Source organism: Tursiops truncatus, chromosome 3, assembly GCF_011762595.2.
Source record: "Tursiops truncatus isolate mTurTru1 chromosome 3, mTurTru1.mat.Y, whole genome shotgun sequence".
In the NCBI taxonomy this organism is placed as follows: domain Eukaryota; kingdom Metazoa; phylum Chordata; class Mammalia; order Artiodactyla; family Delphinidae; genus Tursiops; species Tursiops truncatus.
In genome coordinates, this window is record NC_047036.1 from 88511037 (window position 1) to 88531571 (window position 20535).

Genomic DNA, 20535 nt, shown 5'->3' on the forward strand with positions numbered 1-20535 from the left:
GCTGGAGCAGGATGTGTGGTAAAGGGAAAGGTTCATCCTTTCTTCTCTTCATTTCTCTCTCCCACCTCCTTTCTCTTACTTGTTTTCCTATGAGAGCAACTTAAATATAAAAGCTGATGGGACAGTACATCAAAGAGAAATCTATTAGGTTTTTTTTAAGGTGTAAAGTCCTTGGGAGGACAGGAAGGGATGAGGTACAAGTAGAGTGGTCACCCTTGGTGGGAGAGAGACAGCTTCGTGTTTCCATGGGAAGAGAAGGAATGGATTTGTAGATTTGAAAAGGGAAGTTGAAGGAGTTGCTGGCTTGTAGCTTCCTTCTAAAGAAGCTGTAGAGGGTAGAACAAGGTGGTTTTAGACACGAGAAAAGTAAGAAAGGTTTGAAATGGTTGACAACGGCAGTGGGAGAGTTAAGAAGAGAGTTGGCCAGAGAATTTTCATAGTATGTCAGAAATTTAGGGCTCTTTTGAAGTAATAATCACGTGATTCTCCCCAGCAGTGGTGAGTTGCTGAATGCAGAAAGTTGAATCAATCCACCATTAGGGTTTGCTGCCTGGGGACAACAAAGAGACAGGAGAGCAAGGGAATTTAGAATATTGGCAAAAGTGTCAGTGAAATGATGTGTCATGGCATCTCAGTTAGAAAAAGAAGAGAAGAAATGAGCAGGTGATTGATTGGGAGAGATTAGGAGACTCAGAGCCTTAGGGTTTCAGTGATGTTGGAAAATGGTTACAGTGGAACTGGTGAAAGCAAACCAATGGGGTAGGTGCTTGTGGCCAGAAAGAGGGGAGCTGGAATTAGTTAATTTGGAGCTGTTACATGTGAAGATAATGTCCAAGAAAAAGCCATGACTGATGTAAAGTGGAGGAGAATGTTTTCCCTCCTACTGCCTCATAATGAAAGCCTCATGACAGCATTTCTTGAAGTGAATTTTGCAGAATAATATTTCTTCCAAAAAAAGAGTGCATGTACTAATGCATTATTGAGGCTCTGAGACATGTTGCATTTAAGAAATCTGTTTAAATTTGTTTAACTGAGCATTTCCAAAATCTGTGGAATTACTGAACCTTTTGTAATATAACATCTATTAATAACCATCTAAACTAGGGTTTTCACCAACATGTTGAGCAGTTATTTTGTGTGTCATGTGCTGAAACTGTTAAGTAATGGGAATAAGTAAGAGTAATCATCACAGCATAGTAAGTGTTTATTTTGCAAATAATTTTTACATTTATGTTAATGTATTTCAATATTAAAATATTTATTCTCCTGTTGAAAGTAAATATGTGTCCAAAACATTAAAAATGTTAGTGCATTATTTTGTTAGTGACAATTGTGATATTTGTAATCGTTTATTAGAAATCTTCAGTTACTCATGGATATTCTAGGAAGGCCTGCTGTATTCATTCTATGTAGCAGTCAAATAAGGCAGATTAGTTAAAGCAAAAAAGAGAGTTTACCCACTCACATAACTGGATATATCCGGAAATTCAAACCATGTCATCAAGAATTTGTCTGTCTTCATTTCTCAACTTTTATCTATTAACTTCATTCTCAGGCAGGTGGTACCAGCAATCCCATAGTGTGGAAGTTTCTCTTAGAAAGGGGTTGAGGGTGAGACAAATGCTTAGAACATAACTGACTTCTTTCTAAAACAGGTTTCCCAGTTGGATTTTATTTGCTGATAATGGAAACGCAACATTATAAGCGCCACATTCCTTTCTTTAAAATTTATTCTTTTTTGTTACTTAAGTCATGATTTTCTTTTGGGTCCTGCAGTTGCTGATTCCATTCTAATAAAGTCTTGACTGAGGCCTTGAAACTTGAAATGTTCTCAGTTATTAGTTCCAGTAACAAAAGGAGCTCTGAACAGATAAGAGGATTATTGATACATGTGCAGTATGAAAATATCAAACAGTAAAACCATTCATGAAACTTCTTAGATAAAGTTGGAAACTTAAAATCTTTACAGAAATGAAATATGTACATAGTAGTCTTTATGGTGTCCTTGTGAGGTCCTCTGCAGAAAATATAAAACCAATAAACTTCATCTCCCCTACCCCCCAAGAGCAATCAAAAGAAAACAAACAAAAAACCAAAAAGCAAGAAAACCAAAACAGAATAACAAGAAAAATTTTTGTGATGTCTAGAGTTTAACCCTTTAAATAATCTTCTGAGGAACATAGTCTTTAAAGGCCTGTTGTGATAATTGACTGCTTTAGAAAATGGTAGTTAAATTCAAGTCTGTAACTTTTGATAAATTAATGGCTTCTTTGTCATACTGAAGACCCTTAAATTGTGTCTTTTATTTTCTTGGTTTGTGAATAAAGGTAAATAAAATTATGACGGGTAGGTTACTTGTCTTAATAAAATACATATGAGTGCTGCATCCTGTTTGAATATAGAAAGTCATAAGAGATGTTCATTCTTACCTCATAACCAAAATAAGGAGGATAAAGTACAAAATAATGGTTAAAAAAAATATTCATCAGGGATCTGAGGACAGAAAGAAACCTAAATGAACCAAAGTCCAGAAAGTGGCAAGCCTTTCATAACAAAAACAAAACCAAAAAACAAACAAACAAAAAACCTGTGACTACTTCCATCCTTGGTGGAACTGTGTGATAAGAGGAAACTTCCATCGAAGGGAATAAGAAGTCAACTCAACAAGCTTTTAACAAGCTTGAAAGAACAGTGTGTAGGCTGGTGTGACAGATTAGAATCTGGAGGAGCCCTCCCCACAGAGTGAGGCAGCATCCACTCACCAGCATTTACTCAAGGGTCTTCACCAAGTGGAGCAGAGAATCAGAGAAGGAGACTTGAGAAAGATACTCCAAATGAAGTTCTCCCTGCACCAAAAAGGTGGTGCACTGTTGTTGGGGGGTGGGTGGTGTCTGAGGCTTTTGGACAGGAGGACTGAGCACTCTGGATTTTCACCAACAGAAGAAAATACGAAATCCCTCCCAAGTTGATTCTCTTCAGGGAATTCTGGGTCTTCACAGAGTACAGGGCAATGGCTTTCCAAAGGCTAGGAAGGAGGGTAGAAAGTTATCTTAGGGTAGAAAGTTATCTTAGATATATAAAGTAGTGGGTGAGCCTGGAGAGTAAAGAGAACTCCCTAGTGCCCACCTATCCCACACCCCTCCCAAAAAAGAGGGTGCTGGAATCTTGCCAGGGCTCAGATTCCACTCGTAGCTGAAGAAAAACTCTTGATCTAGCCCCAAATATTTGAAGCTGGTGGTGAACTAATTCAAACCAGAGCAGCAGCAGAGGCAAGGCCCAACTTATTAACTACAGCCCCAATTCTAGCAGCCTGACAGAAAAAAGGAGTATGTGTGCCTCTTTCTTGAGGTAAATATTATTGAATTCAGATTCTACTGTTTTTTTATACAAACCATCTGGCACACAATCAAAGATTATATGGTCCACTAAAAAGTAAGAAATGTGACCCACAGCTAAGAAAATAAGCAGACTCAGAGATGGCCCAGGTATTGGAATTATCAATGTCTTTAAAGTAGCTTTTACAAAAATACTAAGGGATCTAATAGAAAAGATAGACAGTGTATATGAAAAGATGGAGAAGTTCAGCAGCAATGTGGATGCTATAAAAAATAGAAATTCTAGAACGAAAAATATAGTATCAGTGCTGAGCAATTCATTAGATGGACTTGTCAGTAGACTGGACACAGCGAGGAAAATTGTAGTGAGCTTTGAAGACAGGTTGACAGAAAGTATTCACAAAGAAGCAAAAAGAGAAAAATAGGTAATAGACTGTTTGAGATCATGGGGTAATATCAAAAGGGCTAACATACATGTAATTAGAATCTAGGGAAGAAAGGAGAGAGGGAGGTGGGAGTAGAAACATATTTGAAGAGACAATGGTTAAGTGTTTTCCAACATTTTCAACCCACAGGTCCAGGAAATTTAACAGATCCCAAGCAGGATAATTAAAAGAAAAAAAATTACATGTACTTATTTCCTAGTTGATTATAAAAGCAGTGAGAGAAAAAAGAAACATTATGTATAGGGGAGTAATGACATGAATTCTAGCTGACTTCATACCAGAAACAATGGAGACCAGAAGACAAAGTGCTAGAAGAAAAAAAAAAGCCATCGACTTTTAATTCTATATCCTGTGAAAATATCCTTAAAAAAATAAAGGCAAGCAGCACTTTACAACCACTGGGATGATGATAATCAGAAAAACAGAAATAATAAGTGTTGGTGAGGATGTGGAGAAGTTAGAAGGCACATCCGTTGCTGGTGGGAACGTAAAGTGGTGCAGCCACTGTGAAAGAAGTTTGGCTGTTCCTCAAAAAGGTAAACGTAGAATTACCATATGACCAAGCAATTCCACTCCTAGATAAATCCCTGAAAGAGTTGAAAACAGATACCCAAGTACATGTGTACGAATGTTCATAGCAGCACTATTCACAATAGCCAAAAGATGGAAGCAGCCCAAATGTCCTTGTCAATATTAGTAAAACCCAAATAATAATAATAGCTAATATTATTAGCATTCATTATGGTAAAGGAGAGAGGGAGGAGAAAAGAAGGGAAAATGGGAGGCAGAGAGGGAAGAGGGAGGAGAGATAAGGAAGCTGCTGTGAGAAAGATATGTTCAGCTTACACAGGTAATGGCAAAGGGATTATTTTGATCTGTTCAAAATAATTTATTAAATAGAATAATGAGCTTGGGAATAATGAATAATAATGATGAAAAATGAATAATTTGTTAAATAGAATAATGAGCTTCGTGAGGGTGTGGCTGAAATTGGTAAAGTGCCTTGATTACTAGACATAGGGACCTCTAATGAAATACTTTCATTCTCATCGTAATGTATTCTTTGTTTAATAATTTATTAGTTTAAGCAAAGAAGATAAATGTACTGCCCTATTATTATATCCCTTAATTGTTTTAAAAGAAGAATTTCAGTTAAGATGTCTTGATAATTTAACTCATAGTACGGAAGTTTTAAAAAATTGAAATGCACAGTTGCTTACTGAGCAAAATCTATTAGTACTTAAATTGTTGAGTCAGTGAGGTGCTCAAAAGGAAACTGTTTGGTGTACATCTTGCACTACTGGATACTTTATTAAAAGAATTATAATACGTTTTTGCTCATACATTTGAGAAAATCTCCATGGAACATGAATTATATTTCTATATTGAACAGGGAGGGAGCTGATTATATCCTGAGGCTTGGGATTTATGTCCCTGGAGAAATCATTTAAGAAGATACAGAGTCAAGAAAGCAGGAAGAATGACAGAAAGCTTTACAACCTAGGTTTCATTGAACTCCATTCTGTTTTACTATAAATTTCCTTAGCATCATTATTTTAAGACAAAATCTTAATCATTCAAATGTTCCTTTTGCACATTTAGTTTCCAATTTCATTATTTCAAAATATGAAAATGCTTGACTTAGCAAGGGGGCTTTCTTTTAATAAATGTTCTTAATATGCAAGCATCAAAGAAAAAAAGACAGCATGACAAACTAGGTTACTAGACAGTGAATACTTCTAAAATGGTTTCTCTTCAGTCAGAACCCAATTGCTAAAATAAATCAATTAGAAACTGTTTTATACTTAAATTGTATACCGTGATGGGATGGGAATAGAAACTGTGTATCCTTCATTCTCTCCAGCAAATCAATATCTGCAAAAGACTAAGTTATTTGTTTATTTATAAATGCATTCGTTTTATGAAGGACATATTGATATTTGAAGTATTTCATTTATATTATAGAGTTATCAACAGTTGAGAATTTTTTTCAGGAGACAATCTTCTCTAGCGTTATAATTTCCCTGTAGTTATTTCTCGCAAAATCCCTCCAAATTTCATGGCTGCTTTGCATAAGTAGTCCCAGAGATATTTGGCCCTCAGCCTGGAGTTTGAGCATGAATGTTATCTTTTTCTTGAATCTTATTGCCTACTGACTTAAATAAGTATCTGACTGTTCCTACAGGGCCAAATAATCACTTTCATTGTTCTTCTAATAATGTTATTAGATTGAGTTTATTTACGGAAGTCTGTAAGAAATAATATATGGTTATTGCTTCAACAAGCTATTATTAACAAAAAAGTGTTCCATTGTTACCTTTCACTCTCCGTAGTTCATCCTTCCATTGGGGAACAAGTTCTGAGGGTACCCTCAGGCAGGATATAACTAATTGTCCTAAGGGGAGTAACTCTGGTTGCCAGCCTGATGCAGTGGAGCTCTTCTATGAAAGTTTCATCAATAATCAATGCAATGCAAATGATTGGGGAGTTGAACAATGGTCACAAATTTTTTGAGATGAAGATTTTTATATAGTCCAGTGTCCTCCTGTTTACTGATATGGAAACTTAAGAGCCACAATAGTTAAGTGATTTGCCCAGACTTATACCCTTTTTCCCTTCTGACATCAATAACCTTATTGTTTCTACCTTAGTGCCTCCTTTAAGAGCCTTGCTTTGAGAACTGTTGTGTGCTTTTTGGTTAAAGTTGTTCATTTTTAATTACCGTGGCACCTAAATAGACTGTCATTTGGAAGAGCTGGGGTGTTTGGGATTTTTTTTTAAATCTATTTCTAGTGCTTGAGAAATCTTCTGAAATAAAAACATTTGGGAAGGCGAAAACTGTTAAAAAGGTATAGCCAAGATGTGGAGAATGGAAGAGTGGGGAGTAAGGCATATACAGCAGTTGCTTTGTAATTAAATTTATGAATAATATGTCACAACTACAGTACTATCTGAAATTTTCTGTTAGACTGGTTCCTTCTAGCTGTGTCTTTTTTTTTTCCTCTGAGCGCTAATATTTGGTTTTCTCTGTGTTTCCTTAGCATTTCTTGTTTCCTCTCATCTCATGAATTTCTATTTCTTTCTTATTTTTCCCCAAATCATGACATTTATTGAGGGACCAGGAAAATAAAATGCTATAGAGTTCATATGCGTTTGGTTATTTTTCATTCTTAATGTTAGGAAGCTTACATTTTATTTACTTGGAAGACAGAGTGGATGGACATAAGCTGTGGATAAATACCAAAATACCCAGCATAACTGTGTATATACTAGACAGTTTACTACTGCTGAAGGCTTCTTTCTTAATCTCTCCAGGAAAGGAAGGAGAGGCTGTCCAAATTTGAGTCTATTCGTCATTCAATTGCTGGAATCATTAGGTCTCCAAAGTCTGCACTGGGCTCTTCAACAGTAAGTAGGATGAACTCTCTATGCTACTGAAAATAGTCATTGTCTACCTTCTTTCTGATATACCAATGAATATAATATGTAAACTTGTATTTATGAATGGAAAGGTAAGTACACAATTTAACTTTTTGTGGGCATATGAGTCTGTGTATATATGTGTATATTAAAACCCCTAGTAACAGTGATGTAGGCAGGAAAGGAACTTGTATTGTAGATTTTCTGTACTACATATAAGTAGTTACAGGGAGTATTTTATGTACTTTGGGGCTTTATTAGAAGAAAAATATAAACAAGTTTCTTTTACAGTAAAACATGTTTTTATAATAGGGATTATTGTATATGTATTTTTAAAATGTATCAGTTTATATGTGTGTTCATATCTTTAAGAACATTTTAATTAGATAATTGAAGTCCGTTTGAAATTTGGGCTAGGCACATCGCAGTAATGCATAGAATATTAATTATCCCTAGTAATAGCAGCTATAGGCAAGCAAGATAAAAAATATTCTTATCTCATTTATATATAAAATTATAAAGTATTTTTCTTACTTCATGACCTATAAAACTAAATTATCAAACTTTTTATTCTAGCCATGCCTCATTCACAGTAGAGCTTTATAATAGTATTTTATTGAATGATGGTTAAAACAATATTCAATACAAATTAATTACATGCTTTTCCCCCCATCTTGTGAAGTTTCTACAGAATAATATCTTAATATCATTTCTTATTCTTTAAAAGTTCAGCTAAGACAATGTGACCTCCTCTTATTTAGAAAAAAAAAGTGTTTCCTAAGCTTAGATTAGTTAAATGTCCATTCACATTTTGGATTTATTTGCTCTAATTCCTTTTTAATATAAAACACATGTTCCCATATTTATTCCACTCAGGCAACAATCTTTTATGTACAATTGTGGCAAAGCGTCAAGTATTTTAATTAACAAAAAAGCAGGAAATTATATTTTTGTGTAAAAGAGATAGATTTTAACCTTTGATGCTGCCATTGTCACTTCCAATATGCTGAAGTGTTCTATGGGAGTAGAACTAATGCAGACCATCTCATATGGCATTAAATAGCAAGTGAAAATGAAAATAATTATGGGCAAGAGCTACATGATAGAGTAAGTCTCTTTCAAATCTTATCTCCTACTTTTGTTTTCTTAAATTTACAACTTTACAGATAAATACTAGTTCATAGGACTTGTTTTGTTATGATTTGACAGTCAAAATAAAGTATAGGAGACTTGATTAAGAGTTTATAAGAAGTTTCAGAGACTCTATGAAGAGAGTCTTTTGATAACTTTTATTAGAAGAAAAAAGAAAAACAGGTCTAAAAAAGGAAATATTTAAAAACAGTTTTTTAAAAAAGAAAAACAAATGTAGTTCTTGAGAAGAAATGTTCAAATACCTCAGTGAACCGTTTATAAAATTATTTAACATTAAAATGAGTCAGTGAAACACAGGACATAATTAAGTTGTAATTAACTCACCTTTATTTCACTTAGGTCAGAGGTCTTTGTGCCAGCACCTAATAGCTGATTTGTGAAAGGTGTCCCCCACCATTTTTTCTTCCTGTGTGCTGTTAGAGATCAAGCTTGACTTGAGTAAAATGTCTGAAATACTTGAGAGCCAAGGCTCATTATAAACTCAAGGTTTCCTTTAGTTTTATTTTTAGATGGAAATGTAGGAGAGTGGAATTTAGAGCTTAAAAAGTTTAGCTAATGACAGAAAAATAAGAATTCTATGGGAATGGGGTACCATTTCCCATGTTTGTTTTTTTCCCTACATTACTTTGAAGTTCATTGTTATGGAAGTTCAGCTTTTGGCTCTAGACAGAGGCAGTTTTGATAAATCAGCATTGATCTGAGGACGAGAGAGGTTTTTTCTTTCAAGACACACTAATTTACATCTAAAATTAAAAAAATCCTATTTGTTCATTAAGATGAAGTTGTATAGGGTTGGCACTCCTAAAAGTGTGTCAGGTATAGTATGTACAGTCTTCATAATTAATTGGTGTAAACCATAACTTTTTGAATATCTGAAAGTATTTGCATATTGTTTTCTCCACTTTCTTCATAATTAATTGGTATAAACCATAACTTTTTGAATATCTGAAAGTATTTGCATATTGTTTTCTCCACTTAAAAGTAAAATTATTGTAAGTAATTTTACTTAATAAAATTCTTAAGTAATTTTACTGAAGAATAAAATTACTTTATTCTTCAGTAAAATTACTAAATTAACAGTGATTGGTATAGGTTAACATTTGATATTTACAAACTGCTTTTACCTGAAATGAAGTGCCTTTCCCACAAAACATGTGCCTCATTCAGATATACGTTTTTAATAAATTTATGAACATCCTTGAAGCTATGAAATGCCCATTTCATTTAAGAATATGTTCCCTCTGTTAATTGAGAATTCTAGGGAACGGTCACTTCCTCCCCCAGTTGATCACATTTTTATCTTCATGATTAAGGCAATCATTATCTCCATCAGTTAAGTGCCCTTTGATATTGCCTGATTTATTCAGAAATTTCATGAACTAAAAAGATTGAGATAGTCTGTAGTTTATGATGTGTGGTACACTATGAATAAAGGTACAGAACTATTTCTGTGAGGTGTTAGATATCCTATTTATTTGAAGAAGATTTTCCCCTCGACTACAGAGGTTAACTGAGGTTTTAAGTCACTGCAAATGTGAAGGTTTCAGGTATTAAGTATGATAATCTAAGATGGATAAAATTTAGAGGCTCCTTAATTGTAATTTAAATTTTTTTTCTGACATAATTTAGTATTTTTTGGAGTATTCTAGTTTGGTAAAAGTAACATAGAGGAAGGAAAATTTTTAATTTCTATAAATGATTTTTTTCTTCATAAAAGACATTTTTTAAAAACCCTGCAAAATGGCAGACTTACGCCTATTTAAATTATTTTATTGTGATATACTTCACGCAACACAAAAATCAGCATTTCCAAGTGTACACACAGTGGTTTTAGTATATTCATTATGTTGTGCAACCATCACCACTATAGAATTCCTGAACCTTTCAATCTCCGCAATAAGCAACTGCATTTCTGTTAGCAATTAGTCTTAATTCCCCCCCCTTTCAATTTTCTGGTAATCACTCATCTATTTTTCATCCCTATGGATTTGCCTATTCTGGACATTTCACATAAAAAGAGTCACACAATATGTGACCTTTTTTGTCTAGTTTCTTTCAACTTAATGGAATGTTTTCAAGGTTCATCCATGTTGTAGCATGTATCAATACTTCATTCCTTTTTATGACTGAATAATCCCTTGTATGGATTTATCATATATTGTTTATCCATTCATCAGCTGATGGACATTTGGGTTGTTCCACCTTTGGCTATTATGAATAATGCTGCAATGAACATTCACATGCAAGTTTTTAAGTGAATGTATGTTTTCAGTTCTTTCAGTTATATACCGAGGAATTGCTGGGTTGTGTGGTAATTCTATGTTTAAGTTTTTGAGGAACTGCCAAACTGTTTTCCACAGTGGTTGCAACATTTTGCATTCCCACCAGCAATGTATATAATGCATGAGTTTTCCAATTTCTCTACAGTCTCAACGCTTGTTATTTTTACATTTTTTAAAAATTATAGGCATCCTAGTAAATATGAAGTGGTATCTCATTGTAGTTTTATTTGCATTTTCCTGATGACTAATGATGTTGAGCATCTTTTAATGTGATTATTGGTCACTTGCATATGTTCTTCAGAGATATTACTGTTCATATCCTTTGCACACGTTTTAATTGGTGGTATTTTTCATTGTTGAGTTATGAGTTCTTTATATATTCAGGATACAAGCCCCTTTTCAGATATATAATTTGAAAAAAAATTTTTCTCATTTTGTGAATTGTCTTTACACTTTCTTGGTAATGTTCTTTGACACACAAAAGTTTTAAATTTTACCAAAGTCCAATTTATCTAATTTTCTTTCATTTCACATGCTTTTGGTGTTGTATCTAAAAAACCATTGACTAATGCAGGTCATGCCAGTTTTCACCTGTGTTTCCTTCTAGAGTTTTATAGTTTTAGCTTTTACATGTAGGTCTTTGATCCATTACAAGTTAATAGCTGTGTATGGTGTGAGGTAGACATCCAAATTCATTTTTTTTCTGTGTGTAAGCATATTTAATTTAAAATCTTAAAAAAGCAGCAACTATGAAATCACTGTTTCTTTACTCAAATAAACATACAAAAATTGGAACTAGAGAGCATAATTTTAGATAAAATAAAACAATTAATTGCATTATACATAGGGGAATGAATTAATCATGATAATATTCCCATTGAACTTATCATAGCTACTTATTTTACCATTTTTTTACAGTGTGACTAAAATGTAGAGCTATCTGTGAAGAAAGTCTAATGGAACACTTTGATCAACAGTGTCGCTAGAAGGAAGAATGTTAGATAATTAGCTTTAGATGAATCTGTCTTTAACTGAATACAGTATCTGATGTCAGCTCCAAGCATGTTTTCTTTTTTTTCCACTGTACTAAAAGAGTTAAATAACCTATCCATAGTACCTCCACGTATTGAGGTCTGCTCCACAGCCAGCATCTTTCCATGCTTCAGGAGGTTATAAATTTGCATTGAGGACTATTTCTCCTAGACTGCTTCTGAAGTCAAGGACAGAGGTGTTAGACAGGATTCATAGTATAATCTGAAAGCCTACTGGCAATCAAGAGGGTCCATTTCCATTGAAAATCTTTCAAACCACAATATATTTGATGAGATCTGTTCTAGTCATGTCAAGAATACTGCCCTTTCTCCAGAGCCATTGCTTTACTGCAGAATTTTTGTTATAAGTGGCTGAGCAAACAGTTTGTTCCATCTTACAGCCCCTTGTGAGTACTAGCTGTTCACTGATCTGTGGAGTACAGAACACCCTTATAATAGTAGCACTCTTTGAAAAATGTTCTTTAAAACCAGAATAAAGCACATTTTGCTCCAGATAATTGTTCTTTAGATGTCAGAAGAATTACTATTCTTTTGTCTCTTTAAAATTAATATTTTTCTGGATTCTGTTGACATATAGTTTATTTTAATTTTTGAATTACTTTGCATTTGAATTTAGAAAATAAAAATACTGAAAAATAAAGATGTGCATCCATTATATATAATAATATAGTAAATAAGATTTGTTTATTTGCTTCTATTTAGAAAATTAGCAAACTATCATTTAGCTGTGTTTAAGTTGTATGTCAGTTATCATGTTGGTATTGTAACACTTGGCTTCCACCATTGGCATAGGGCAATGTAGTTATTTTCATTCATAACATAATAAATTGCTTATTTTTTTTAGTGTTTTCCTTTGTGTCTAGCAGAACAACCTTGTACTTCTTCTGACAAGGCGTGTTGTTAAGTTCAGCTTAAATATTATGTATTTTAAACCTTGGTTGTCTTCCTTTATTCTGAAGGTCATAGTATTTATTTATTTAGCCCAGACACTCAGATGTAGAAAAATGAGAAACAACAGAAAATAAAAATTAAATTTCTTACATCATATCCCTGACATAAATACACTGAATTCTCCAATATAGTTAGCCATGTTTAGGAAAACTAAATATTATTCTCAGAGTTGCAAGTTTTGAATCACTAGTATTATCATACATAATTTTTCAAGAAGAGCTTATCAGGATTTATTTTCTTTAATTTCATTATATAGAGAGTAAATCTGTACTTTTATGTGTTTGCTCAAATGCTTAAAACAAATAACCCACATCATGTCAGAATGACGCTATATTCTATATACGAAATCCCAACTTGATGATAAGTGTTTAAATTTACTGAGCTATGATTTCATACTGACTCATTAGAATGATCTGGTAATAGTTTTAGTTGAGATGTGTAGTATAACATTGGCACTGAATAGTTAATGGACTAAAATGTTATTGTTGATACTGTGGCACATTTTATATGTAATATTGCATGAAATTAAGGTAAGGATATTTGATACAGAAAAAATAAAGCTGTAGAAAAAATTGCAGTGATATGATGGGATGAGGGAGAATGAATCAAAGTCACAAGCACAATTGGAAAAAGTAAATGGATAAAAAAGATAAAGAAAAAAGAATGATTACTAATAAAGAGAAGATGAGTAAGGGAACTAAAGCAGGGGAAAAAAAACAAAGTGAGGGGAAATCAGAAGGTAGTGGAGGAAGCAGAAGTGTGAGACCAAAAATGAATGACTTTTAAGAAAATATATCTTGCTAGAGATAGTGTCTCTTGTTAGAGATCCGAGAAGGTGCGTAAAAAGGCAATCGGGAGTTGGGGGGGAGACCTTCAAGATGGCGAAAGAGTAAGACGCGGAGATCACCTTCCTCCCTAGGAATACATCAGAAATACATCTACATGTGGAACAACTCCTACAGAATACCTACTGAACGCTAGCAGAAGACCTCAGACGTCCCAAAAGGCAAGAAAGACCCTAGGTACCTGGGTAGGGCAAAAGAAAAAAGAAGAAACAAAGACAAAAGAATATGGATGGGACCTGCACCAATTGGGAGGGAGCTGTGAAGGAGAAAAAGTTTCCACACACTAGGAAGCCCCTTCATTGGCAGAGACTGTGGGGGGTGGAGGGGGGAAGCTTCGGAGCCACGGAGGAGAGCCAGCAACAGGGGTGTGGAGGGGAAAGGGGAGAGATTCCTGCACAGAGGATCGGTGCTGACCAGCACTCACCAGCCCAAGAGGCTTGTCTGCTCACCCGCCGGGGCCGGGGGTTGCTGGGAGCTGAAGCTCGGATCCCAGGGAGAGGACTGGGGTTGGCTGCATGAACACAGCCTGAAGGGGGCTAGTTCACCACAACTAGCTGGGAGGGAGTCCGGGAAAAAGTCCGGAGCTGCCGAAGAGGCAAGAGACCATTGTTTCTGGGTGCTCCAGGAGAGGGGATTCAGAGCACAGCATAAACGAGCTCCAGAGACTGGCTCAAGCCGTGGCTATCAGTGTGGACCCCAGAGATGGGCATGAAATGCTAAGGCTGCTGCTGCAGCCACCAAGAAGCCTGTGTGCAAGCACAGGTCACTATCCACACCTCCCCTGTTGGGAGGTTGTGCAGCCCGCCACTGCCAGGGTCCCGTGATTCAGGGACAACTTCCCTGGGAGAACATACGGCGCGCCTCAGGCTGGTGCAACGTCACGCTGGCCTCTGCCGCCACAGACTTGCCCCGCACTCCATATCCCTCCCTCCTCCCGGCCTTACTGAGCCAGAGCCCCTGAATCAGCTGCTGCTTTAACCCCATCCTGACTGAGCGAAGAACAGATGCCCTCAGGCGACCTACACACAGAGGCGGGGCCAAATCCAAAGCTGAACCCCAGGAGCTGTGCAAACAAAGAAGAGAAAGGGAAATATCTCCCAGCAGGCTCAGGAGCAGCAGAATAAATCTCCACAATCAACTTGATGAACCCTGCATCTGTGGAATACCTGAATGGACAAGAAATCAGCCTAAAATTGAGGCGGTGGACTTTGGGAGCAACAATATATATATATTTTTTTCCTTTTTCTCTTTTTGTGAGTGTGTATGTGTATGCTTCTGTGTGTGATGTTGTCTGTATAGCTTTGCTTTTACCATTTGTCGTAGGGTTCTGTCTGTCAGTTTTTTGTTTTTCTTCTTTTTTGAATCACTTTTTAATTTTTTTATTTTTAATATTTGCTATTTTAATAACTATATTTTATTTTATTCTTTCTTCCTTTCTTTTTTTCTCTCTTTTCTTCTGAGCCGTGTGGCTGACAGGATCTTTGTGCTCTGGCCAGGTGTCAGGCCTGTGCCTCTGAGGTGGGAGAGCCAAGTTCAGGACATTGGTCCACCAGAGACCTCCCAGCTCCATGTAATATCAGATGGCGAAAGCTCTCCCAGAGATCTCCATCTCAACGCTAAGACCCAGCTCCACTCAACGACCAGCAAGCTACAGTGCTGGACACCCTATGCCAAACAACTAGCAAGACAGGAACACAATTCCACCCATTAGCAGAGAGTCTGCCTAAAATCATAATAAGGTCACAGACACCCAAAAACACACAACCGGACGTGGTCCTGCCTACCAGGAAGACAAGATCCAGCCTCATCCTCCAGAACACAGGCACCAGTCCCCTCCACCAAGAAGCCTACACAACCCACTGAACCAAACTTAGCTGCTGGGGGCCAACAGCAAAAACAACAGGAAGTACGAACCTACAGCCTGCAAAAAGGAGATCCCAAACACAGTAAGTTAAGCAAAATGAGAAGACAGAGAAACACACAGCTGATGAAGGAGCAAGGTAAAAACCCACCAGCCCAAAAATATGAAGAAGGAATAGACAGTCTGCCTGAAAAAGAATTCAGAGTAATGATAGTAAAGATGATCCAAAATCTTGGAAATAGAATGGAGAAAATACAAGAAATGTTCAACAAGGACCTATAAGAACAAAAGAGCAAACAATGATGAACAACACAATAAATGAAATTAAAAATTCTCTAGAATTTTTGGGAGATAAAATAGTGGAAATAACTACTGCATAGCAGAATAAAGAAAAAAGAATGAAAAGAATTGAGGACAGTCTCAGAGACCTCTGGGACAACATTAAACCCACCAACATTCGAATTTATAGGGGTCCCAGAAAAAGAATAGGAAAAGAAAGGGATTGAGAAAATATTTGAAGAGATTATAGTTGAAAACTTCCCTAATATGGGAAAGGAAATAGTTAATCAAGTCCAGGAAGCACAGAGAGTCCCATACAGGATAAATCCAAGGAGAAATATGCCAAGACACATATTAATCAAACTATCAGAAATTAAATACAAAGAAAAAATATTAAAAGCAGCAAGGGAAAAACAACAAATAACACATAAGGGAGTCCCCATAAGGTTAACAGCTGATCTTTCAGCAGAAACTCTGCAAGCCAGAAGGGAGTGGCAGGACATATTTAAAGTGATGAAACGGAAGAACCTACAACCAAGATTGCTCTAGCCAGCAAGGATCTCATTCAGATTTGACGGGGAAATTAAAACCTTTATAGACAAGCAAAAGCTGAGAGAGTTCAGCACCACCAAACCAGCTTTACAACAAATGCTAAAGGAACTTCTCTAGGCAGGAAACACAAGAGAAGGAAAAGACCTACAATAACAAACCCAAAACAATTAAGAAAATACTAATAGGAACATACATATCAATAATTACCTGAAATGTAAATGGATTAAGTGCTCCAACCAAAAGGCATAGACTGGATGAATGGATACAAAAACAAGACCTGTATATATGCTGTCTACAGGAGACCCACTTTAGACCTAGTGACACATACAGACTGAAAGTGAGGAGCTGGAAAAAGATATTCCATGCAAATGGAAATCAAAAGAAAGCTGGAGTAGTGATTCTCATATCAGACAAAATAGATTTTAAAATAAAGACTATTAGAAGAGACAAAGAAAGACACTACATAATAATCAAGGGATCAATCCAAGAAGAAGATATAACAATTGTAAATATTTATGCACCCAACATAGGAGCACCTCAATACATAAGGCAAATGCTAACAGCCATAAAAGGGGAAACCACAGTAACACAATCGTAGTAGAGCACTTTAACACCCCACTTTCACCAATATACAGATTATCTAAAATGAAAATAAATAAGGAAACACAAGCTTTAAATGACACATTAGACAAGATGGACTTAATTGACATTTATAGGACATTCCATCCAAAAACAACAGAATACACTTTCTTCTCAAGTGCTCATGGAACTTTCTCCAGGATAGATCATATCTTGGGTCACAAATCAAGCCTTGGTAAATTTGAGAAAATTGTAATCATATGAAGTATCTTTTCCGACCACAACGCTATCAGACTAGATATTGATTACAGGAAAAAAATCTGTAAAAAATACAAACACATGGAGGCTAAACAATATACTACTTAATAACCAAGAGATCACTGAAGAAACCAAAGAGGAAATCAAAAAATACCTAGAAACAAATGACAGTGAAAACATGATGACCCAAAACCTATGGGATACAGCAAAAGCAATTCTAAGAGGGAAGTTTATAGCAATACAGCCCTACCTCAAGAAACGAGAAACATCTCCAATAAACAACCTAACCTTACACTTAAAGCAATTAGAGAAAGAAGAACAAAAAAACTCCAAAGTTAGCAGAAGGAAAGAAATCATAAAGATCAGATCAGAAGTAAATGAAAAGGAAATGAAGGAAACAATAGCAAAGATCAATAAAACTAAAAGCTGGTCGTTTGAGAAGATGAACAAAATTGATAATCCATTAGCCAGACTCATGAAGGAAAAAAAGGAGAAGACTCAAATCAGTACAATTAGAAATGAAAAAGGAGAAGTAACAACTGACACTGCAGAAATACAAAGGATCATGGGAGATTACTACAAGCAACTATATGCCAATAAAATGGACAACCTGGAAGAAATGGACACATTATTAGAAGAACACAGCCTTCCAAGACAGAACCAGGAAGAAAAAGAAAATATAAACAGACCAATCACAAGCACTGAAATTGAGACTGTGCTTAAAAATCTTCTAATAAAAGCCCAGGACCAGATGGCTTCACAGGCGAATTCTATCAAACATTTAGAGAAGAGCTAACACCTATCCTTCTCAAACTCTTCCAAAATATAGCGGAGGGAGGAACACTCCCAAACTCATTCTATGAGGTCACCATCACCCTGATACCAAAACCAGACAAAGGTGTCACAAAGAAAGAAAACTACAGGCCAATATCACTGTTGAACATGGATGCAAAAATCCTCAACAAAATACTAGCAAAGAGAATCCAACAGCACAGTAAAAGGATCATACACCATGATCAAGTGGGGTTTATCCCAGGAATGCAAGGATTCTTCAATATATGCAAATCAATCAGTGTGATACACCATATTAACAAATTGAAGGAGAAAAAACATATGATCATCTTAATAGATGCAGAGAAAGCCTTCGACAAAATTCAACAGCCATTTATGATAAAAACTCTCCAGAAAGTAGGCATAGAGGGAACTTACTTCAACATAATAAAGGCCATATATGACAAATACACAGCCATCGTCGTTCTCAATGGTGAAAAAGTGAAACCATTGCCACTAATATCAGGAGCAAGACAAGGTTGCCCACTCTCAGCCCCAGTATTCAACAGACTTTTGGACGTTTTAGTAACAGCAATCAGAGAAGAAAGAGAAATAAAAGGTATCCACATCAGAAAAGAAGAAGTAAAGCTATCACTGTTTGCTGATGACATAGAGAATCCTAAAGAGGCAACCAGAAAACTACTAGAGCTAATCAATGAATTTGGTAAAGTAGCAGGATACAAAATTAATGCACAGAAATCTCTTGCATTCCTATACAATAATGATGAAAAATCTGAAAGAGAAATTAAGGAAACACTCCTATTCACCATTGCAACAAAAAGAATAAAAAACCTAGGAATAAACCTACCTAAGGAGACAAAAGACCTGTATGCAGAAAATTATAAGACACTGATGAAAGAAATTAAAGATGATAGAAACAGATGGAGAGATATACCATGCTCTTGGATTGGAAGAATAAACATTGTGAAAATGACTATACTACCCAAAGCAATCTACAGATTCAATGCAATCCCTATCAAAGTACCAATGGCATTTTTCACAGAACTAGAACAAAAAATTTTGCAATTTGTATGGAAACACAAAAGACCCTGAATAGCCAAAGCAATCTTGAGAAAGAAAAATGGAGCTGGAGGAATCAGGCTCCCTGACTTCAGACTATATTACAAAGCTGCAGTTATCAAGGCAGTATGGTACTGGCACAAAAACAGAAATATAGATCATTGGAACAGGATAGTAAGCCCAGAGATAAACCCATGCACATATGGTCGCCTTATCTTTGATAAAGGAGGCAAGAATATACAGTGGAGAAAAGACAGCCTCTTCAATAAGTGGTGCTGGGAAAACTGGACAGGTACATGTAAAAGAATGAAATTAGGACACTCCCTAACACCATACGCAAAAATAAACTCAAAACTCAAAAATTAAAGACCTAAATGTAAGGCCAGACACTATCAAACTCTTAGAGGAAAACATAGGCAGAACACTCTATGACATAAATCACAGCAAGATCCTTTTTGTCCCACCTCCTAGAGAAACGGAAATAAAAACAAAAATAAACAAGTGAGACCTAATGAAACTTAAAAGGTTTTGCACAGCAAAGGAAACCATAAACAATATGAAAAAGACAACCCTTAGAATGGCAGAAAATATTTGCAAATGAAGCAACTGACAAAGGATTCATCTCCAAAATTTACAAGCAGCTCATGCAGCTCAATATCAAAAAAACAAACAACCCAATCCAAAAATGGGCAGAAGACCTAAATAGACATTTCTCCAAAGAAAATATACAGATTGCCAACAAATACATGAAAGAATTCTCAATATCTTTAATCCTTAGAGAAATGCAAATCAAAACTACAATGAAGTATCACCTCACACCAGTCAGAATGGCCATCATCAAAAAATGTACAAACAATGAATGCTGGAAAGGGTGTGGAGAAAAGGGAACACTCTTTCACTGTTGGTGGGAATGTAAATTGATACAGCCACTATGCAGAACAGTATCGAGGTTCCTTAAAATAGTAAAAATAGAACTACCATCTGACCCAGTAATCCCATTACTGGGCATATACCCTGAGAAAACCATAATTCAAAAAGAGTCATGTACCGCAATGTTCATTGCAGCTCTATTTACAATAGCCAGGACATGGAAGCAACCTAAGTGTCCATCAACAGATGAATGGATAAAGAAGATGTGGCACATATATACAAGGAATATTACTCAGCTATAAAAAGAAACGAAATTGAGTTATTTGTAGTGAGGTGGATGGACCTAGAGTCTGTCATACAGAGTGAAGTAAGTCAGGAAGAAGAAAACAAATACCATATGCTAACACATATATATGGAATCTGAAAGAAAAAAATGTTTCTGAAGAACCTAGAGGGAGGACAGGAATAAAGATGCAGACGTAAAGAATGGCCTTGTGGACTGGGTAGGGGGAACAGTAAGCTGGGACAAAGTGAGCGAGTGTCATGGGCTTATATATACTTTGAAATGTAAAATAGATAGCTAGTGGGAAGCAGCCACAAAGCACAGGGAGATCAGCTTGGTACTTTGTGACCACCTAGAGGGGTGGGAAAGGGAGGGTGGGAGGGAGATGCAAGAGGGAGGAGATATGGGGATATATGTATATGTATAGCTGATTCACTTTGTTATAAAGCAGAAACTAACACACCATTGTAAAGCAATTCTACTCCAGTAAAGATGTTATTAAAAAAAAAAATAGACAAT

The 20535-nt window shown here is 35.8% G+C and overlaps 1 protein-coding gene across 12 annotated transcripts in view; it reads left to right on the plus strand.

Annotated features, from left to right (window-relative positions):
• Positions 1-20535, plus strand: part of FER (FER tyrosine kinase) — a 466879-nt gene that overhangs the window by 197183 nt on the left and 249161 nt on the right. For all 12 annotated transcript variants that reach the window (XM_019940802.3, XM_033853080.2, XM_073802380.1 and 9 more), the window contains one exon: positions 7097-7189. In XM_019940802.3, the coding sequence (XP_019796361.1) occupies positions 7097-7189 (93 nt within the window). The remainder of the gene's footprint in view (positions 1-7096; positions 7190-20535) is intronic.